General features: G+C 30.7%; 1 protein-coding gene across 2 annotated transcripts in view; it reads right to left on the reverse strand.

Annotated features, from left to right (window-relative positions):
* Positions 1-21,032, reverse strand: part of E(z) (histone-lysine N-methyltransferase E(z)) — a 59,491-nt gene extending 38,459 nt beyond the window's left edge. For both annotated transcript variants that reach the window (XM_067267556.1, XM_067267555.1), the window contains exons 1-4: positions 20,900-21,032; positions 17,689-17,821; positions 14,331-14,459; positions 4,663-4,776 (exon numbers count right to left, since the gene is read on the reverse strand). In XM_067267556.1, the coding sequence (XP_067123657.1) occupies positions 4,663-4,776; positions 14,331-14,459; positions 17,689-17,821; positions 20,900-20,907 (384 nt within the window). In that variant the 5' untranslated portion in view covers positions 20,908-21,032. The remainder of the gene's footprint in view (positions 1-4,662; positions 4,777-14,330; positions 14,460-17,688; positions 17,822-20,899) is intronic.
* Positions 21,033-21,249: the final 217 nt, after the last annotated feature.

Consider the following 21,249-nt stretch of genomic DNA (forward strand, 5'->3'; position numbering starts at 1 on the left):
CTCCGGCCCCAATTAAAAATAATTTGTATGTATTTATATGCGAAATTATACCCCGACTTATGCGAATTCGACTTACGCGGTTATCGCTTGGTCCCACCTATCGCATAAGTTCAGGGTATTACTGTATTTGAATTTCAAAACCTTTTGTATAAATGTGAATGTCACGAAAAAAGTTTGTAAAGCAATTGTGAGAACCTAGGGGACAATTTTAGTTTAAATAGAAAATTTTAAAATTTTGTTAAACAGGAAACATTTGTGTTAGTCACAAACAAACTTTCTTTTAATTTTAAAGGAAGTTCCTGAGGAGAGATGTTGATTTTAATATCGACCTCACAAGGAAGTTCCTTGTTGCTTTTCTCCTCAGATGACTTGAATAGCCCAAATGATTGATTGGTCAAACACATGCTCTATACATAGGGTTCATACCAACAGCCACAGAGCTGGAATCACAAACACAACTTCTAAGAAAGTTAGTGTCCGAATAAAAAGGAGTTTCCCGCCAAAATGCAAGAATGCAGCCAGCCCCATCAATGCTTCAGAAGAACAATAAAAGTATAAAGAAAAGAAATGAGGTATTACATTGATTGTAACCTTGAAAGCTCTCTCTCTCTCTCTCTCTCTCAATAAAATATTAGGTTGTTGATTAGAAACTTCGTTTATTTTATTCTAGTTATTGATATTATTGTATTTTACTACATATATATATATTTTGTAAATAAATTAATAATTTATTATTACTTTAATTCCTAGTGTCTATCTCCAATTCCATTGTCGGAAGCCCCTCCTAGCCACTCAAATTTGGGATTAAAATCATATAAATCGCAGGTTAAGACGCGATAATTCTTTTAACCTAACTGGTGTCAGGACCTTGACTTGAACTGGAAATCTTACGATTTCCCAGTTGACTTTAATTTCAATTAAATTTTGCCATCTAGACGAAGTGAGCAGGGTCTCACAGACCCCAAACTCACACATTGATAAACATAAACTTATTTTTGACAAAAAAATCGGCAAAACAATCATTTGAAAAATAATGAAACATAAGAACATTAAGCACAGACACCATTAAAATGACTAGTGACTTTAATAGTGACTTCTACTGAGTATTATTTGAATAAACAACCTCTAGGCATCTCTCCTGACTAGGCATCTCACCAGTTTTATCCTGTACAATATACTTTGAATTCAGATTACTATTTATAAATAACTTGTCAATTATTTGATAAACTTGAAAATATATTAAAATTTCAAATCAACTGATATAGTACTGGTAACATTTAGTTTATTTTAGAAATCAGTTTTAGTAATTTGTGAATAATAAATGACATGCTTTATTCTAGTTATGTTAAAATTAAAAGTTTCAATTAATTAATTTTCTGAAGACAAAGTCCTTCCCGGAACATGGGACCACCATTTTTAAGTTCCAAACATTACACTTTTGGCGACTGACCTTTCCTTTTAGGCTACTGGCTGCCAAACAGTCCTTTAAAAACACAAACATATATCTAATTAAAAATATAAACATTTGTAAAGAAGCAGGAACTGGTAAAGTACGGACGTCTTCTATTTTCCATCATGCCTTCTTGGGGTTGGTTCGGCTTTTATCTACAACGAAATAGGCGCTGGTAAAATGTAGATGAGGAAAGCTACCCCCTGGCGACGATATTTTAAAATTGTATTGACGGCCAGTAGCCTAAAAGGAAAGGTCAGTTGCCAAAAGTGTAATGTTTGGAACTTAAAAATGGTGGTCCCATGTTCCGGGAAGGACTTTGTCTTCAGAAAATTAATTAAACATAATTATCGCCATCAGACGAAAATTAACAAAGTTTCAATTACACAAAATGTTTCAAAATCAAGCCACAGAATAAACAGTGATTGCTGGCAAGATTTCCATTTTCAATACCAAAACCTAATACTGATTGATAATGATACTTTAAAACTACTCATGATACTGGTATCGATACTTTTGTAGTATCAGAACGTCCTTAGCCAGATGTTCATGAGACAAGAAATAAATACCGTATTTTACGGACTATAAGACGCACCTTAATTTTTAAGCAATTTTTTAAAAAAAATACCTATAAGATGCTATGGACTATAAGACGCACCTGAATTTTGGAGGCAATTTTTTGAAGAAAAAGTGCGTCTTATAGTCTGTAAAATACAGTATATATAAGATTTTTATGTAATATTCTCCTCAAACTCCAATCAGACATTTCCCTAGCATGAGTATACTTAGTGGCTAAACATCATGGAGAATTGATAACGGCCTGCTCACCAGTCCAATAATCTGTGATGTTCAAACAGATTCCCTGGTCAGTTTCTTTTTTTAAAGCTGAACTTATGGCTCTTAATATCTAACATAATGATATGCTTTTCCTATCAAAAAATAGGTACAAAATAACCAACCAGATAAAGGATGAAAATTTGCCCAGTGTTTTAAATCAACTGTCACCGCATTGTGTCTATGCAAGAAAGGTACAAAATAATTGATGAATGAGGCAGAACCTCCCAGCTGGCCTGTTTCTCAAAGGCCATCTTTGCTTTATGCGCTGGCACATTGTCATGGTGATATTGAACTTTGCCAATTTTTGGAGTGTAGGGGAACCCACATCAAATGTTTTAGAACATTTTTTTCCAGTAATTTCTAGAAAAAAATTAAATGTCTAAATTTTACCTTTGGAACCTGATATGATATCCTTTTCATTTATCTTTTGAAACTGAGAGATTATTCTGCTGAATGCTGTATCATTTTATAATTTTGGCTTGTCAGTTCTGCAGATAAAAAATATACTAGAGCACACAAAAAAACTGATCCTATTTTAGCATCAAAATTATTTGATGTAAGGAATATAATTTGATGTAAGGAATGTATATAAAATCCTAAAATTAATATAATTTTTTAAATTCCTCTTAACTATTATTATTATTATTTTTTTTTTTTGCTTCCATATCCCTTGTTTGTCTTGTAAATAGGTAAATAATAAATACAAATAAGTTTTTAAATTACACTTGTAAATTTTTGTAGAAATATTAACAAGTGAACCCTTTCAGATGAATGTTGAGCTGGGACTTGAAACTTTTTCCTTACCTAAATTGGAATCAGGAAAGACCAATCTGTAAGCCACTAACTTCACAATTGTTTGCAAGACCTGCTAGGTCAGATCAAGAGATAATTAAATATCATGATGATAAAGATTATTTCCATCAATAAAATGTTTGAGACAAAGTGCAAATTTATTATAAACACACAAATGCATTTGCATGACCATTCAATCTTTAGTAGCTCAATGTTGTCAGGTTTTGATCTAACTTCCTGTTTGATCCTTGATATGATAAGAGTTGTATTGGCAAAAGAAATATACATCAAGAGACTAAACATATTTGATGGCTTTGGGTGGTATAACAGATACTGCTACACTTTGTCAGTCATTCTGTCCTGACAAAAAATTGAGTAAAATAGTGGTAAAGCCTTCTATATTCAAAAAGTGCAGTATTACCTGTTGAATTTTCAACATTTATCCTTAGCCTAGCAGGTTACACAAACAATTGCAAAGTTTGTAGCTTATGGAATCATCTTTCCCAACTTCAAATTAGGTAAGGTTGAAGTTTCAAGTCATAACTCAACATTCACTTGTGTGAAATCAGGAAGTTAAGAACCTAAATTTCTAAATTATTTCACTCCTGTTATACAACGGCTTAATCAACAACATTCCGTAACCGAGAAAATGTTGACCCTTGACTGGCAACAATCGTCCCCTAATTGTCAATAAGCCATTGTTCCCTCGCAACATGTAGCTCGACTTGCACGATAATTTACAGTTAGCGTCCAAATTCGTCATTTTGTTTTGAATCCCGGGAACACCTATGGCCCTAATTGTAATCCACTGTCGATCACGTGATCGATTTTCTCATCAAGAATCTATAAAAGACGCTTCCTTCCCCCCTAAGGGCGCTCCGATCGTCTCTCCATTACGAAGTGCACTGCGCAGTTGACCGAACCCAAAAGTTTCTAAGTTTCTAAGTGCCATTGTCCAGTCTACGAGTTTCTAAGGTTCTACGTGCCACCGTCCAATTAACTGACTCTCCATCATCCCGAAGATTATCATCACTTTTAAGTGAATATTTACCTAAGGGACATTCACCAGACTCTGTCTATTACGGAATTTATAGAGGTATGAACAAATATTTGTAAACTCTCTGGCCCCCCTTTTGTATATGAGGGTAGAAGTATAGTTTCATTCGTTTTGATTTTAATAAATCTTGTTTGTTATAAAATGGTGTCTTTCTTGACTGTCGGCTTCACCTTATCGTCGACCCCATCCTTCCTCCTCCTCCACTCGCGTAATGCACCATCAACGTAACAGCCATCCTAGACAAGTGAGTGGGTCCACGACCCATCACCGAAAGGGGAGATAAGACTTCTTTCCTCCCCAGGATCTCACACTTGCAAGAGTTTCCTTGTAATCTTGTAATGTTTATTTGTTTGCAATGCTTTCATGAGCATATTCAGATGAACATAAAATTTAAAATAGTTTATTATATTCAATTATAACAATTAAAATGATTACTAAGCATTGAATATGTTTCTTCTGTCACTAAATTTGTTAATTAATGACAATTGAGTAATTTTGATAACTTAAAAATTCTATGCAAACATACCATGAAATTCTGTTGAATAGGAGCCCAGGTATACATTGTTGGTATAGGTGAAACGGCATATATTATAGAAATTGGTTTAGAATGGCAAGTACCATCAGACATTTTCATTTCACTCTGAAAAATAAATAAAAAATTCAAACTATAACGTGAAAAAATATATAAAGTTCATAAAATTTTATTCAATTAATATAAAAATAATTGAACAGGCTTCTGGGATAACTTTTGCACTTTCCTGTTTGTATAAAAAATTTCACATTAGATTTTGATGATTTTGGTGTCAAAATGATCGGTAGAACCCAGGCATGTGCTTAAATTACTTTTTGGAAAATATAATTAACTCTGAGAAAAGATATATTCAAAAAATGAAAGTGTCAACTTTCGCCTCTTTGACTCTTAATAAAAAGTATTTTGACATTTTGGGTGCTGTTTTTTGGAATATAATGCCAGACAGTTGCTTTGTATTTTTGCAGAGTTTGGTAAATTTCAATTAAGTTATCCAAGTTTGAAGAAAAAGAAACCAGATTTACGTCCCATGTTACCTAGCCAACTGCCTCTGCTGTAACTGCATACCCAGGCCTGTACCGATTTAAAGGAAATGTCATTTCCTTTTGTCAACATGTACACTCAACTTGTTCCTTTCATCCCATTAAAAGTTTTCAACTTTTATGTAACTATTTCAAATATGTTTCTTAGTTGTGTCAAGCAATCCACTAATGTTATGTTTCAGACACAGTTCCCTCAGTTGAGACTGTACAAAACCTCAAACACTACTGCTTTTAATGAATGACTCCAATTTATCCAAGACTTTTCTCACTTAAATGAGAACTAATTTTAAATTATTATTCTTTTATTTCTTATTTTTTAGTTTACTTTATTTACTTTCCTTTAGTTTCATTTACTTTACTTTCATTTAATTTAATTTCTTTATTACACTTTTCTTTTTTATCTTTACTTTTCATCATATTTTTTTCACATCTCAACAATAAATCACTTATAATTCATTTGTGACATATTAGTGCTCAAACTTCTCAGCCAGGCTAACTACGTCGATAAACATTGTCTCAAGTTTCTCAACGTGATCTAACTAGTTTTAAAAATTATACAAATCCAACATTACTATGATTCTCTTTTCGTCAATAATTTATTGTCAAGAATTATCTAATAAATTGTAATGACAGATATGAAATCGTAATAAGTTCATTTTGCTTTTTATCGATTTTCCCTAAAATAAATAGTAAATAATCTATTAAAAGTAAATAACCTAATAGATAAATAATCTTTAATTAATAAGAAGCTTTTTTTTTATTAATCAAAAATCATTTATTTAGTAATGCATCTGTTATTACAATGTAATTAAATCAACATATTCTCTATTAATAATGCTTACATTTCTAATATTTAATTGAAAAAATATAATGTATATAAGAAACAAAATAATACTACATTCTGCTTTTCAAATGTAATTTGAAAACTGTTGATTCTTCTCGAAAACTTGATACAATCCTGGCAAGATAAATCCTGATTTGAAAATAACAAAGTAATTTCATAATAACAATTTCTTTCTAACAAAGTAATTTCATAATAATAAAAATTCCTGATAAAGTAATTTCTAATTAATTAAAATTTCAACTAGAAAAAGTTTAGTCAACACACTATCCAGGTATAAATAAATAAAGGTTATATTCAATACAATTCTATTAAATTTAAGCTATAATTTATAATAAAAATTAGTAAATTCTTCATAAATTACATATTATTAATTAATTAGTAAATTAAATAAATTTATACATATAACATTTTATTTTCATTTTATATATGCATAGGACAGATAAGTAAATAGCAATCTCAAGCATAAAACTATTTAATGATTAAATGATAACTAATATTAATTGAGGTTGGTATTTTGAAATTTGGTGGCATCAGTTTGGGCAGTGAATTTTGTCAGTGATTTTGGTGCAATTTAACTAATTTTGAATTTTTGTTTTCTGTTACAGGTAAGATAATCGTTTTAATTTAATATGTCAAAGAGAATATATTCTTGTGGGTAGAGAATTTGGATGAGACAATTTTGGGATGCAAATCTAGATTGGCACTACTTGAGAAATTGATTCAAGGTTTCGGCTTCAACTGCAGAACAAGTGAATTTGTAATGGCAAATCTCAGAAATTAGTCTACATATGGAGTGCTATGAATGTTTTATAAGACACAATAACATGGTTATTTTGAGTTCCCTAAGTCAGATCAAGAAGATAAGATCCAAATTAAGGATACTATGTTAAACTTTTTTTGCATTAAGTTGAATGTTGATAATGTTTCCTTAGAAAAATGTTACAGATCAGGATATCGTAAAACTGGAAGAAAGAGATTAATTTTTTTGTAAATTTTTGGATTATAGTGATAAATGTAAGATCAAAAGTATGTCATTTAAGCTGAAAAGTTCTGATATTTACCATATTTACTCAGATATAAGACGATCTCGCATATAGGACGAGGTGTGACTTTAGAAATCAAAATAAAGAAAATTAGACTTATTAATACAATTCTAATTTTATTTCATTTAATCACAAATAAAGTATTATAAAATGCACGTATTAAGGCAAACATGATTGTTTGCCTTAAGCTCTGGTCACACTATGCGATTTCCAGCCGTGTGGGCGACTGCAACCACGATGGCTGTTCCCGTTAATTGGTAATCTCCCCTCGAAACCGGCGCGACTGCAACCACAACTAGAAACAAAAAGTTTGTTCTACTCGCGACGGTTGCAAACGCGCATCCAATCAGAAAACGTCTTTGTGCCACGTCATACTTTGTGTTGTATATTTGCCAACATATCTTGATTATAACATTTGTATTAACCCAGTTTCAGTACATTTAAATGCTATATTTGATATAAATCAAATCTGAATTTATAAATTGTTAGATTTATTTTAAAAAGCTTGATTACTTTTAATAATATACAATTGAATAAAATAAATGCTTATATAAAAGAAAAAAAAATGTCAATTATAAATGAATTAAATCATTCAAGCTTTCCTCTAAATAGCATCCAAAACTTCTGAAATAATGACTGATATCAAATTATGGGCCACTCTAAATTGATATGCCAAACTACGAAACGCTTTGCCTAAATTATATATAAGTATTGGTATTCATACGGATATATCCCCTATAACCTATGGCATCCGAAAGCCTTAATTCATTCATCAGCTGGTGAAAGCATGATTGTTTAGCCCGTTGTTTTTAATTTCATCAAGTTTTAACCCAGCATGAACGTTTTTTCTTATTTTTCTCTTCGTATATTCTCGCCAGCTCTAACAAAATTATCGCCTTTTTTTTATTCATTCCAGAAAAGGAACCGCTTGCCATTTTAATAAGAAAAGTGGCTAAAATTCCGTAAATACTCTGAAGTAGAACGTAAAATGTTGGTAAACTCACGGAAGTAGTCAAAAACAAGCTACTGTAATTTTATTGGTTTATTATAGGGTCACATGTTCCGAGTTGCAACGTCAACAAACAATGTGTGACCACAAGAAGATGCCTGCAGCACCTTGTTGCGGTTGCAGTTCCTGCGTGGCTGGAAATCGCATAGTGTGACCAGGGCTTTAATACAATCATTCATTACGTATTAGTAATGAATGGAAAACAAAATCAAAACATTATAATGCGCATGACCAGAAAAAGTTTATTTTTAATGATTCAGAATATGCTAATATTTATTAAAAATAACAATTTAACTAATATAAAATAACTACATTTATAATTATTGCTAAGTGACCTGTATTTCATTAATGTTTTTATAAATAACTAGAAACTATTTTCTGCGAACAAACGAGATGCAACGCGGTTTTTAATTAATGGACGTAGGATTATTCGTTTACAGTAGGTGCCAACTTATGCTAAATAGACTGTAGACCTATAATGACAGCATGAAGTATACATGTTTCATGTTCACAGAAATTATTGCAAAAACACAAAGAATCCTTTGCTCGCTCGTATAGGACAACCTAGGTTTTCAAAGCAGTGAAAAATGAATAAAAACCTCGTCTTATATGCAAGTAAATATGGTATATAATGGATGATCTACCTCTTTTGACAAGAGAATTTAGGAAAATAGTGAGAGTCTTGCTAAAGAAGAAAAAAGGCAGAGATTAATATAAATGATGGTAATGCAGTTAAGGTAAATGACAAGGTTTTCACTTATAATACTTCCTAAAAATAGATGGAAATGCAAGTTGGATAATGATCTTGTTCTGATGTTTCATTAATGTTGTGGAACTGTGAGAGAATTCTGAATAAATCTTATTTATTTTGGCAATTTTTGTCATCTTTTGAGATTGTCTTTCTCTTGGAAACTTGGTGGGATGGTAAATCTGTTGTTATAGAGTTCCACAATTGTGAAAATTTTGTGATCATTCAGTTAGCTGGTTTTCGTATGACTAATTGAAGACATTATATGGGAGGTTGGATGCTTTTGTTAAGCAAATTGTTAACTTATAGAGTTTTGGTACAGAACAGGTTTTACTTGATGATCAAAATTAAATTAAGTAATAGATTGGTTATTTTTCGTTTTTTGTATCTGTGACCTGTTATTTGGGAAGATATTTGGAATGAGATTGTTATGGTTGTTCAAAGTTATAATGTTGACATTCTAATGGGCAACTTTAACATACATACAGGACTCACAGGATTGGGTCCTGGAAATTTTGGGTGAGTTGGACTGGTGTTAGTTATAGAAAATATCACAAAATATGTTAGTAAATCTGCAAATGTTAGTAAATTGTCACAAATCAGTTTTGTTTTGTGACAATTTTGGCTATCCCATTATGAATGACAGAGGTCCATTTGCCTCTAAAGACTGTTACTCTTATTCAAGTTCATTAGGTAGTTCAGTTATTGATTTGGCTCTAATTAGATTAGATCTTATGTCACTCGGTTCAGGTTTTGCCATTTTGGATGAAGTATCTAATAGTCATCGTCTGATTAGGCTAATTTAAACTGTAATTTGGAATATAAATTAACTAAGAAAGTAGTGAAGCCAAGATTGGTAGATTCCAAGTTATTTTGAAAAAAAGATTGCTGTCTGGTAATAAATCAAAAATACAATGAGTTAATGTTAAGAATTTAGGGTATTCAGAGTTCACTGTTGAGTTTTTAGTCCAGTTGGTAAGAGATATTTTTGCTGATTGGAATAAAAAAGCCTAAAGAGTTTGTTAAATTTTCTTGGTTTGACCTGAACTGTAGAATGAGTATTTTAAGAAGGAATCGAGCATTAAATGCAATAAGATGGGCAAAATTTGCAGATCAGATTGCGGTAACTAACTTCATCAAGGAGCAAAATATCATTAATGATGTAGACCAAAGAAGAAATTATTTTTGCAGAGATTGAATAAAGACCTGGCTTCTGGATCCAGAAGTCAAGTCTTTATTCAATCTCTGCAAAAAGAGGCTGCCAGACCTGGACTGAGTAAAACATTTTGTGAAAGTATTTGGCTCAGAATGTTACAGGCCAAATCTTTTGTTATATGATTTGTGTTATAATTGGCAAGATGATGTTTTGAATGTAGAAAGTACCTCTTTGAAAGTAGTCAGCTGTGTCATCAATAAAAGACAGTACTTCTCCAGGAATTGATGGCATTTCTGTAGAATTCTATAAAAATTGTCCTAGACTATTTAATTATTTAGCTTCTTCATGTAATATCTACAAATTGGGAGATATGCCACCAGATTGGCATGTAAGTAAAATTATTCCAATACATAAAAAAAGGTTTGAGGGATTGTCCAGAGAATTATTAGAGGTATTTCATTACTACCTACTATTTTTAAAATATTCTGTAAGATTCTGTATAGGCAATTAGTTGTGTGATTAAATAATTATGAGGTTTTTCAGATTTTCAGATTAGTTTTAGACCCTCGGAAAAAAAAATCGGCGAAAAAAAAATGTTTTTTTGGACTTTCGGATGTATTTTCAGACCCCAAATTTTTTGAAAAATTTTTTCCCGCGCGAAAAAATTTTATTGCGATTTTAATTAACCCTTAATGACGGGCAATTAACGCTTAATTGTTTTTTTATGGGATTTTTTTATAGAACTTTATTTATCCTTCTAAACTTCTAGCGCACCGATTTTACTTCGGTAAAGTTATTTAAAGCTATTTTCTGATGTAAAAAACAACATCCAATAGTTTTTTAATTTTTTTAATTAATAGATTTTTTTATAATTACGTTTAATTAAGTCGGGGGGGTCGGAAATTTCAATAAAAATCGTAATTAAAAAAAAAAGTTTTGAAATATCCAGCCATCTAGTATTCACCCTACTTTTTACCCTTCTCCTCCCGAGAGTTTCATGAGAATGTCCCGCGAAACACGACACCAGCTGTTCTCAAGGTCATCCAGCTGTGTAAACAATGACTCATCAGTGTCAAGTTTCGCGCTAAGGCGAGAAAAAGGAAATTGTACTTTGAAGTGTTTTCTTCAAAATTAACACATTTCTTTCGTTTTTTTCTTCAGATTGGCATGTAAGTAAAATTATTCCAATACATAAAAAAAGGTTTGAGGGATTGTCCAGAGAATTATTAGAGGTATTTCATTACTACCTACTATTTTTAAAATATTCTGTAAGATTCTGTATAGGCAATTAGTTGTGTGATTAAATAATTATGAGGTTTTTCAGATTTTCAGATTAGTTTTCACTCTGGTTTCTCTATGGATAATATTTTTGTGTTGTACATTTGTATTCAACAGTTTGAGGACAGTTATAGTTTGAGGAGAAAACGTGGAAAAGTTTTTCTTTTTTGTAGATTTTCAATCAGCATTTGATTCTCTGAATATTACCTTAGGTTAATGTTACCTTAGGATCCAAAATGGCGGCCAGGGAAATTTTTCCCTACTTCGGAGACTGCGACGGGAAAAAAATTTTTCCCTAGAGTCGCGACGTCGACGACGTGGGGAATTTTTCCCCGTTCGGTTTCTACCCTGCGTTCGACATTGCCGAGTATCCTGTAACCTCGAAACGGAGACGGTAGTGTGTAAATTTGAGACGGTAGAGGGAGCCTTTTCGTGATGTCGTGCAAGAGTAAAATTGGCGGGAAATTCGTAGGTGTGTTACGAACGAATATGCAAATGCATGATCTGTGACGTGATTTCTGGTCATTTCTGGGCAATTTTATGCAAATCGACTAGTTTCCAGTTGGAATCGTTTACTGCTGTGTTGCGACGAATTGCGTATTGGATTAATTGCTGTGTTTTTTTTTTTCGTAACGATATTTCATTCGCACACAAATTGCTATCGTTGAATATTTATTATTATTATTTCCTCCAGTTTTAGTAAGTACTGTTATTTCTTTTATAACAATTTAATCCTAAAAGTTAGAGAACCAAGTAATCAGAAATTAAGGAAAAAGCGTGTTTTTTCCCTATCCTTACTTCCCCTCGTTTAGTTTATTGCCAATTGTTCGATAATGACTAGTTTTGCCGATTTGAGTTGCAACGACGAATTTTGGTCGAGATGCACTTCCTGTGATTTCTACAAGTTGATGGAAGACGACTTTTCGGAGCTAGGTTTGCCTCCCCGTATCGATAACGCATCGAATTTTGCTGTAAAATTAGGCATACAGCCGACTGAGTCCGTTTGCATTCATTGCGATGAAGATAAGAATTGCTTCATATGTCAGGTGAACGACAGATCAGAAAACACTGTGAATTGGATCGTTTATAAATACGTGAATTCCGGCAGTACGATAATAACGGACGAATGGAAAGGATATATGCATAGTGACGACATAGAAGGAGTAGTGGTCGAACATAGAACTGTCAACCATTTGAAAAATTTCGTCGACCCCCAAACAGGAGATCATACTCAGAATATCGAACAATCGAAAAGTGAGTAAAAAACTCCTCTTTTTGTTGTTTTTTATTGTTTATTTCGGTGAAAAAATCCGCGAAGTCTGCAGAGAAATTCAAGATGGCGGCCGGAACCGCAGCCATCTTGAATGGAGGGAAAATTTTTTTCCCCGTCGCAGTCTCCAACGTAGGGAAAAATTTCCCTGGCCGCCATTTTGGATCCTAAGGTAACATATAACCATTTTTGTGTTGTACATTTGTATTCAACAGTTTGAGGACAGTTATAGTTTGAGGAGAAAACGTGGAAAAGTTTTTCTTTTTTGTAGATTTTCAATCAGCATTTGATTCTCTGAATAGAGATATTTTATGGCACCATTTATGAAGGATTGGTCTGTTATAGATTTGTTAATTTTCTAATTCAATTATTGGATTAGACAATTAACAAATAATTATTTAACTTATTTTAAAAACAAAGCTTTAGAGTACAAATTTAATAAGTGGTATTCTAATTTAATAATTGATTGTGGCATGCCAACATACTTAAATTCTGTGGGGCAGTTTAGGGAAGTTTTAGCAATATTGTATATATATAGTATAATATGTTAAAAAGTATGACTTCTCTGAAAATGGAAAATTGTGAATTTTGTGGTTTAGAAGTTATTTATCATGTGATGGCTGAGTGTAAAGCTTTTATAAACAAAAGGATTTTATATTTGAAAAAGAATTTTTGTCAAGTTATGATTTTATAAGCTTGTTATGTAATAATAAGAATTACATTTGTATATAAAGTTTTACTATTAATGTCTAATATATTTATTTTCTTGTTTGTTTAGCCACCAGGAAATTTAAAGTGTTATAAAAATGGCAGTCACTGTTGGCAGTGAATTTAGTCAGTGATTTTGGTGTGATTTAACTAATTACAAATTTTTGTTTTGTTACAGATAGTATGACTTAGTTTTATTTTTATTTTGTTTTAGTCGTATGTTATGCCAATAGTTCACTGCCAATTTCTGTTGTGTATAATATGTTGTTTTTATTATTGTTGTTTTGCCTATACAAATAATTATTTACCTTGTACTAATAAAATAAATGAATAAATAATTAATATTAATTAGAATTATTTTTCACCAAAAATTATTCTCAATTATAACTTAATTACCGTATTTCCTTGATTAAACCTAGGATTCAAATAAATCCTGGACCTGGAAAATCAAGATGCTGTCAAAAACAAAGCCTGACTCGAAAAGCATGAGAAACATGTTGAAATACTGCAAAGTATAGGGTAATGTAGTTTAGTGACAAGTAAGGAGTTTAACTAAAATTTTGTTTCTTCAATTACCTACAATTAGACAGCAGTTTTTAGTCCAAGGTTCAATGAAACATTTTTGGAAATATTGTCAAATATTGAGCCTAAGAAAGTCATAATCAAACTCTTAAATCAAAAGCTTATCAACCAAAAAGCAATTAGGAAAACTCAAATTGGAGACGATGAGCTTGAACCAGAAGATGGTAGTCAAGATTTGAAAATGACAACATCAAAAACAGGCATGATTAACAATGTAACAACTGAATTTGGTTAACTATTGAAACAGTAATTATTTCAAGTGTTGCAGCTGTAACCATAAGTACAGTCAATAAACAGTTTTGATAGTTCCAAAAATGTACAAGTAATTAAGGCAGTTCTTTCAATTTTTACCCACTTGTCTCCTATTGCAAGGTAATAAAACCTGGCCTCGGAAAAAAAATAAGAAACACTTTTTAAAAAAAAAACTTCCTAGGAATTTAATTGAGGAAGTACGGCAATTAAAAGTTTTATAGAGTTAATGATACCTTTTTCAGTAAAGGTGAATGAGATGGAACTTCTGCAGGAAAAAGAGCAATTGCTTTACTCTCCTGATGAATTTTATCTAAAATTATAGCAGTTTCTGTTATGTGACGTCTGTTGTTAATAAAAGCAGCCTGAAAACAATTTAAAACTTTATTATAAAATTTTTTATAAATATATTATATATAAAATAAAATTCTATAAGTGCATTAAATAATTAACAGTTTGTTACTACTGATGACTACTGAATGCATATCATGAATAAAATCTCTTAGAGTTAATAATTGTATACATCAATTGTTATAGTAAAATTTTAACAAAAATATTTTGACAACTTTAGTTATTAAATATTATAATTTAATATGAGATCACATTTAGATTTTCAGGTAATAATCTGTTCAAAATAATCTATCTATATACATATATATATCTTTATATATAGTCAAAATCTATTTCTAAGTTTTCAATTGGCTTTTTATTATTATTTATTTGTAGTTGTACGCCATATTAGTGTATATATTAATTTAGGTATAGTTTAAGTCGTCTCCTTTGTTCTTTATTTCTTCTTCCTTCCAAAACTTTCCTTTCCAACTCTTTTCCCTTGGATGGGATGACCGATTCTTGGAACCATGGAGAACAATGAAAGAAAGGAGGCCCTGGGGCCAGTGAGATAAGGAAAAGACATTCTTAGGCCCAGACCCGAGGACCTATTCTGAGTTGTATCATTAAGCTAACGAATACGATAAAAACCAGTTTCTATTGGAACCACGCAATTGGCATTTAATCAACTGTGAAAATGCTATTCTGAGCCATATATTTCGTTTTTGGTTCCGATAGCCACATGCGATGACTAAGCTTTTATCGATCACTATCAAGATGTCAGTGTCGTTAGGAACGTAACGAAAGTAAAAAGAACATAGCAACTTTAGGTGTAAAGATGATATTACTTCACAAGCAATTGGAGATAAAGGAAATTAGCATCGGATATCATGAGTCTTGGTCTTTCATCTTTGAGATAATGCTTTTCAGCTGAATGATACACGCTTTAAAGAACTTTGTCGTCTTTTGAAGCCATTACTATTTCATTTATGCAATGAATTATGAGAAAAGCTAGAGCCAGGGCCGAATTTACAAGTAAGCTATGTAAGCTGTAGCTTAGGGCCTCGAGTTTCAAGGAAGCTCAAAAATTTCTACAAAAAAAAAAAAATTGAAGTGAAGTCAAATTTTGTAATAATTTGTTTTTTACAACCAACAAAATATACTTTTTATTTTGTGTAGTATTTAATTATATTAATAACTAATATTGTTTATATTATATTTCTAGTGATTTCTTCTTTTTAATGTAAAATTTATTTGATTTCTATAGATAACTTTTCTTAACTTTTAGTAGCTTTTTTGCCAACGAAAAATGACGAAAACAAAATTTTTAGTGTTTTCCTTTTTGAATTGTACCTTATTTTCTAATATGTTGCAAACACTTTTTAACAATAAAACGTTTATGATTAAAATTAATATGTTTATGTCAATTATCTTTTTTTGTATGATCAACTTTAAAATTGTAAACGGTTGGTAAGGGACCACACACAGTTTCAAGGGTCTCAAAATTCCTAAATCCGACCCTGGCTAGAGCCGAAGTGTTTTAACTAATATCTTGAACTGACAAGTTGTAGCTGCTGGCTGTATTGTCCCTTCTTTGATGACATTTTAACAAAAATAGGCTACAGAATTTTTGTATTCTGTAGCCTACAAAAGCACATGCTTCTCTTGGAAAACAATGGGTTTCAGTTACATGGCAAAAATACAATGTTAACTAAACTGTGATTGATTAAAGCGTAACAGCTATTGATAGCATGGAACCTAGACGCATCTCGACCAACTACCCGTAGCGAAACCCACTTAATGTGGAGCACAGATTAGCAATTTGTCTAAGGTTCGTTAACTGCCTTTCGCTAAAGAGACTTATCAAATGTCCCACGAATCCCTCTCGTTGAGTTATCGGAAGAGCTCAGAATAGTCCCCTGAGGTGGACAGATGTTGAATGTGGTGCTCCAGGTCATGAAAGGCAATGACTGGAGAATTCGAAAGAGTTTGAAAAGAGAATTGGAGGTTTATCCCAGTTACAATAAGAAAAGGTATAGTAACTAGGTGTGAGGAGAAACCTAGTGAGGACAACAACAACAGAATTTTCAGAAAAAGATTCAATGCAGTATCCCATCCAAAATTGAGAAATCCAGCAAAACACTGGGTATTTCACTCTTTACTGTATTCTATTTTCTAGATTCTCTATTCCCTATCATCATCTTTCTTTCTCTAGTTTTAAGTTAGCGCACAGATATTAGTCATAGTTTTTGGTCATCATTTATACTTGTCACGAATAGTACGTTTTGTTAACTGTCTGCCGAAATATTGTTTGATGCTGAATTGTAATTAATTACTGCAGAGTTGGAATCCAAAAGAACCTGTTCGTATATGCAAAATAAAATACTTTGTTTGACTATACTGTCGCTTAGTTATTGATACGTCTTTCCTTTGTCAATCTACATACGTTTTGCACGAACATCACATACTTTTGAAAATGCTGCCATATTTTCAAAATGTTTTAAAATTTACTATAAAATAAAAAATATTAAAATCAAAATATATCTGTGAAAAAATATGAAAAATAAAAAAAAATACTGAATGTTTGTAAAAAGATAATAAAATTTCTATTTAGTCAAGACAATTCAGAAAGAGGGAATTACTATGATCTATGGTGTTCCCGCTGAAATACTAATAGAGGCAAAATTTTTTTGGTGAGTCAATCTAAACCCCAAACCACTGCACACCAAATTACAGCTTTATACTCACATATGCTGCGGTATAAAAATTCAAAAACTTTCTGCGGTTTTTCCTGGATATCTCAAGAAAGCCTTGCCATTTTTGATCAAATAAAAACTATGCGATAATCTATGTAGGAGGTATATCATTATTTTTATATATTTTTACATGCATGTTTACTATGTGAAACAACCAAAACAAGAAATGTTTAAAGTTTTACTCTCCCTAGTGAGATCTGTTACAACCTGAAAAACACTCTCCAAAAGAACAATGTTCAATCTATCAATATATATCTGCAAAGTTTCATTAATTTATAAATCCCTGAAAAATAAAATTATTTGATTAAATTCAGAATTCTTAGTAGTGTGTATTATGTTGAATGTATTAGAATACATTCAACATAATCTTCAAAAAACTTCTAGCAATGTAGTCATAATTTCACACATAATAAAACTTCAAAAAAATAATTGGAGTTAAACTATATTAAATAAATTAGATATTAAGACAATTATAATCTAATTAATAATTAAAATATTTTGTGCTCACTTTTACTTCATCATTTCTTCTAAAACGTTTTAATTGTCTAAGTCTCATGTATTCTGACTTGACACGCTTCTTCCATTCTGCAGATACCTTTACTACTTCAGATGAAGTTTTCTCGCTTTTACCAGTATTTGATCTAACATAAAACAAGAGATATTTCAATTTTTAAAAAAAAGAGTAAAATAAAATAAAAATGTTTATACTTATTTATGTGGCTTGAATGAAAAAGAACAATTATTGCCAAAACAAAACAATACTTATTAAATAAATTAAATAAAAATAATAATAATTTAAGAAGAGGAAACAAAATGAGAAACAAACCAAATTTGCTTAATAGAACATTGTGGAGTGAAACAGTTCTATAAGTATTCAAGTTTTTTAAATGTCTTTTTACAAGAAGCTGAGGTCTCTGCTCATTGATTAAGAACCACAGTGACAGAGATCAAATGATATAGCCATATTAACTATCAGAGTAGATCTTGGCTAATTAATATGGCTCTACCATTTAATTACTACTATAATTTGGGGTCATTTAAAGTCAATAAATGACCTATTTCCAATTCAGAAAAATTTTTAAACACAGTTTATTAATTTTTATATTTTCTGTATGTGTTAAGAAAACAGTTTCCTGAAGCAATCATTTTTTAAATGTAAGCTACAGAAAATTGATATGATATGAAAATAGGTAGCCATTAATGAAACATATTGTGCTTCATTATTTTTATCTACGGTCTACAGAATATAAATATCTCTTAGTTAATCTTTTATTAAACTAATTTAATTAATTTAAAATATATGTTCTCCATCTCAAATTAGTAGTATCTTGCTCCTGTACATCATACTTTTCCTGTTAAAATAGGTCATCTATCTAACTGCTTTCAGGGAAAAATTTTTGAATTGAAATAACACGACTTCCGGTCCAAACCAGAAGTTTGTGTATAGTTAATCGGGGCCTTGTCAGTTGTCAGTGTCACCACAAATGACTATTTTAGCACTGAGCAATAATTAATGGATTTTTTGATTTGCATAGAATCATACATTATTTGCATAATGACAATGGACTTTTTGACGTCCAAAATTACAAAATTTCTTTATGACAATGGTCATGCAAGTTTTTACAGTAAAAAATGACTATATGAGTATGAGTAATCAACATAAATAACCAAAATGCATTTCAGACTATTGGAAATAGGTTCAACTCTTCAGTTGGTATTAATATAAAAAGGTTATTATACTTAAAATTATACAAAACAAACAAATTGCTATAATGCATAAATGCATTATAGCAGTTTGTTTGTTTTGTATACATCCCATGTATTTAATTATATTAATAACTAATATAATTACAGCATAATATAAAAAGCTACAGTAAATATTAAATGGGTGCAAACAAGACAGGCATAAAACAGCTTCATAATATTACAAGGTGGTTTGACGTAAAGGATAGTAATACAAACAGTTAAAAATTAGCAGAATAATAGGTTAACAATTATGAAATAATGAGATACAAACAAATTATGTATACATACTACAACAGTAAAACATTACAGTTGAAGGTGGCATTACAACAGGGTGCAGAGTGGTGACAAAACGTGCAGGGTGCAAAGGACGTGTACAGACAATATCTGGTGGACAAGTGGTGACTAACATACGGCACAACTACAAATTTTACAACAGTTTTGACAATACAGAGTGATAACGTCACAAAAATATTTTGTTTTTATAGATATAATTGTACCATCCTTTGACAATTTTAACACCTGAATTATCAAGTTTAAACTAAAATAAAATTATTAGTAATTTCAATTTAATAATTTTATTTTCATTTAATTTACATATCAAATATGCTTGTTTAGTCATAAAATATCCAATAACAATATTCAATATTACATTTACTTAGAATTTGTTCATATAGAACAAATTAAAAATAGCACATATTATAAAATTATTTTTATTTCTTGACTTTGGGAGGAAAAAACACAAATGCTACAAATTTTAGAAGTCAAAGCTTTATTGGGAAAAACATTTTTCAAAACTTCTCCATTCCATCATTGGACCCAAATATTTGAAAAATGAAAATTCAAATGAGAATATCTAGTATTTTTCATCAAGTGTTTTAGAAAATTTGAATGCAAGGACAATTTTTTTAAAAATAAAACAGAACTTTCTTGAATCAAAACAGCTACATTTAAATCTAAGTTTTATAATGTGACATAACTGAAGGATCAATACTGTGATAACAACAACAGCATAAAACGTATACAAGAAATAAAACAGCTTTAAAACACAACAAAATAAACTAAAAAACTACGAAAATAAAAAACATTTTTTAAGTTTATTTTGTCGTATTGTTATATTTAGATGTTAAAAATCCACTAACTTTACACGTAGCTGTTTTGGTTCAAAAAAGTTCTGTTCTTAATTCTGAAAAAATTGTCTACACATTCAAACTTCTTAAAACACTAAACAAAGTACTAGATATTCTCATTCAAATCTCCATTTTTTTTTTTTTTTTTTTTTTTTTTTGAATATTTGGGTCTTATGATAAAACAGAGAAGTCCCAAAAAAATGTCTTACCCATAAAGCTTTAACTCCTAAAAATTTGTGGCATTTGTTTTTCCTTCTTTACATATTGAAATATAGTATCATTACAAAACTGAATTTTGTGTCAGCAATCAAATAACAAATAAAAAAACCACAAAGAATGAAATAGGCCTATAAAATTTTCAATAATAAATAAATTGTCTCGATAATGACTATAATACTATTAGTATCATAGCCGATATCAAGCCCGATAACGTACGGCATTGGTTGGCTTGTAGTTTATAATGCGTAGGGTCACAATGTTGTTGTTTGTATTATCTATATATTATTTTGAATTCTGGTTGATATAATTCACATTCACATGCAGAAGTACACATGGGTGTCCGAAATTAGAGCAACAAACACAAGACCTATATAAAATCAACATCATAAAATATAAACAGCTGAAACAAAGTACAATCCTATCACACAAGTATAAGTGAGGTACAACACTGTATGACAAATGTAAAGTGTTATATGTATAGCAAGTGTTTCTGGCAATAGGACCAATAACAGTACTGAGATATTGTATTGTGTTTACACCGCATACACACATACCCCGTGTTTCATGATTAATACGTATAAATAATGTCAGTAATATAATTAATTAAACGTTTATAAAATCAAATACCTGTTCATCTTTCCACTGTCTTTGGTTTTTTAATGATTAGATGGGAAATTATTTTTTAAAAAAATTATAAATTTTGATTAATCCGCGCTACTCTCCTTGTTGTCAAACAACACATCTTAAAAGTAAAAATTACAAAATAAGTGTTGCCACCTTTCCATTCCGAAAATTTAAAATAATATGGAGGGAATATATATATAAATATATTGTTATAAAAATAATAATAATAATATAACTTAATAATTAATAAAGTTTTTAAATATTTATAATTACATTTGAGCATTTAATGACAATTTCTTTTATCAAGTCCATCGTGAGTTCGGGAAGGCCCGCAATGGGGCGGCCGGATGATG

The sequence above is a fragment of the Centruroides vittatus genome, unplaced genomic scaffold, assembly GCF_030686945.1.
Source record: "Centruroides vittatus isolate TY-2023 unplaced genomic scaffold, ASM3068694v2 contig_3060, whole genome shotgun sequence".
NCBI classification, from domain to species: domain Eukaryota; kingdom Metazoa; phylum Arthropoda; class Arachnida; order Scorpiones; family Buthidae; genus Centruroides; species Centruroides vittatus.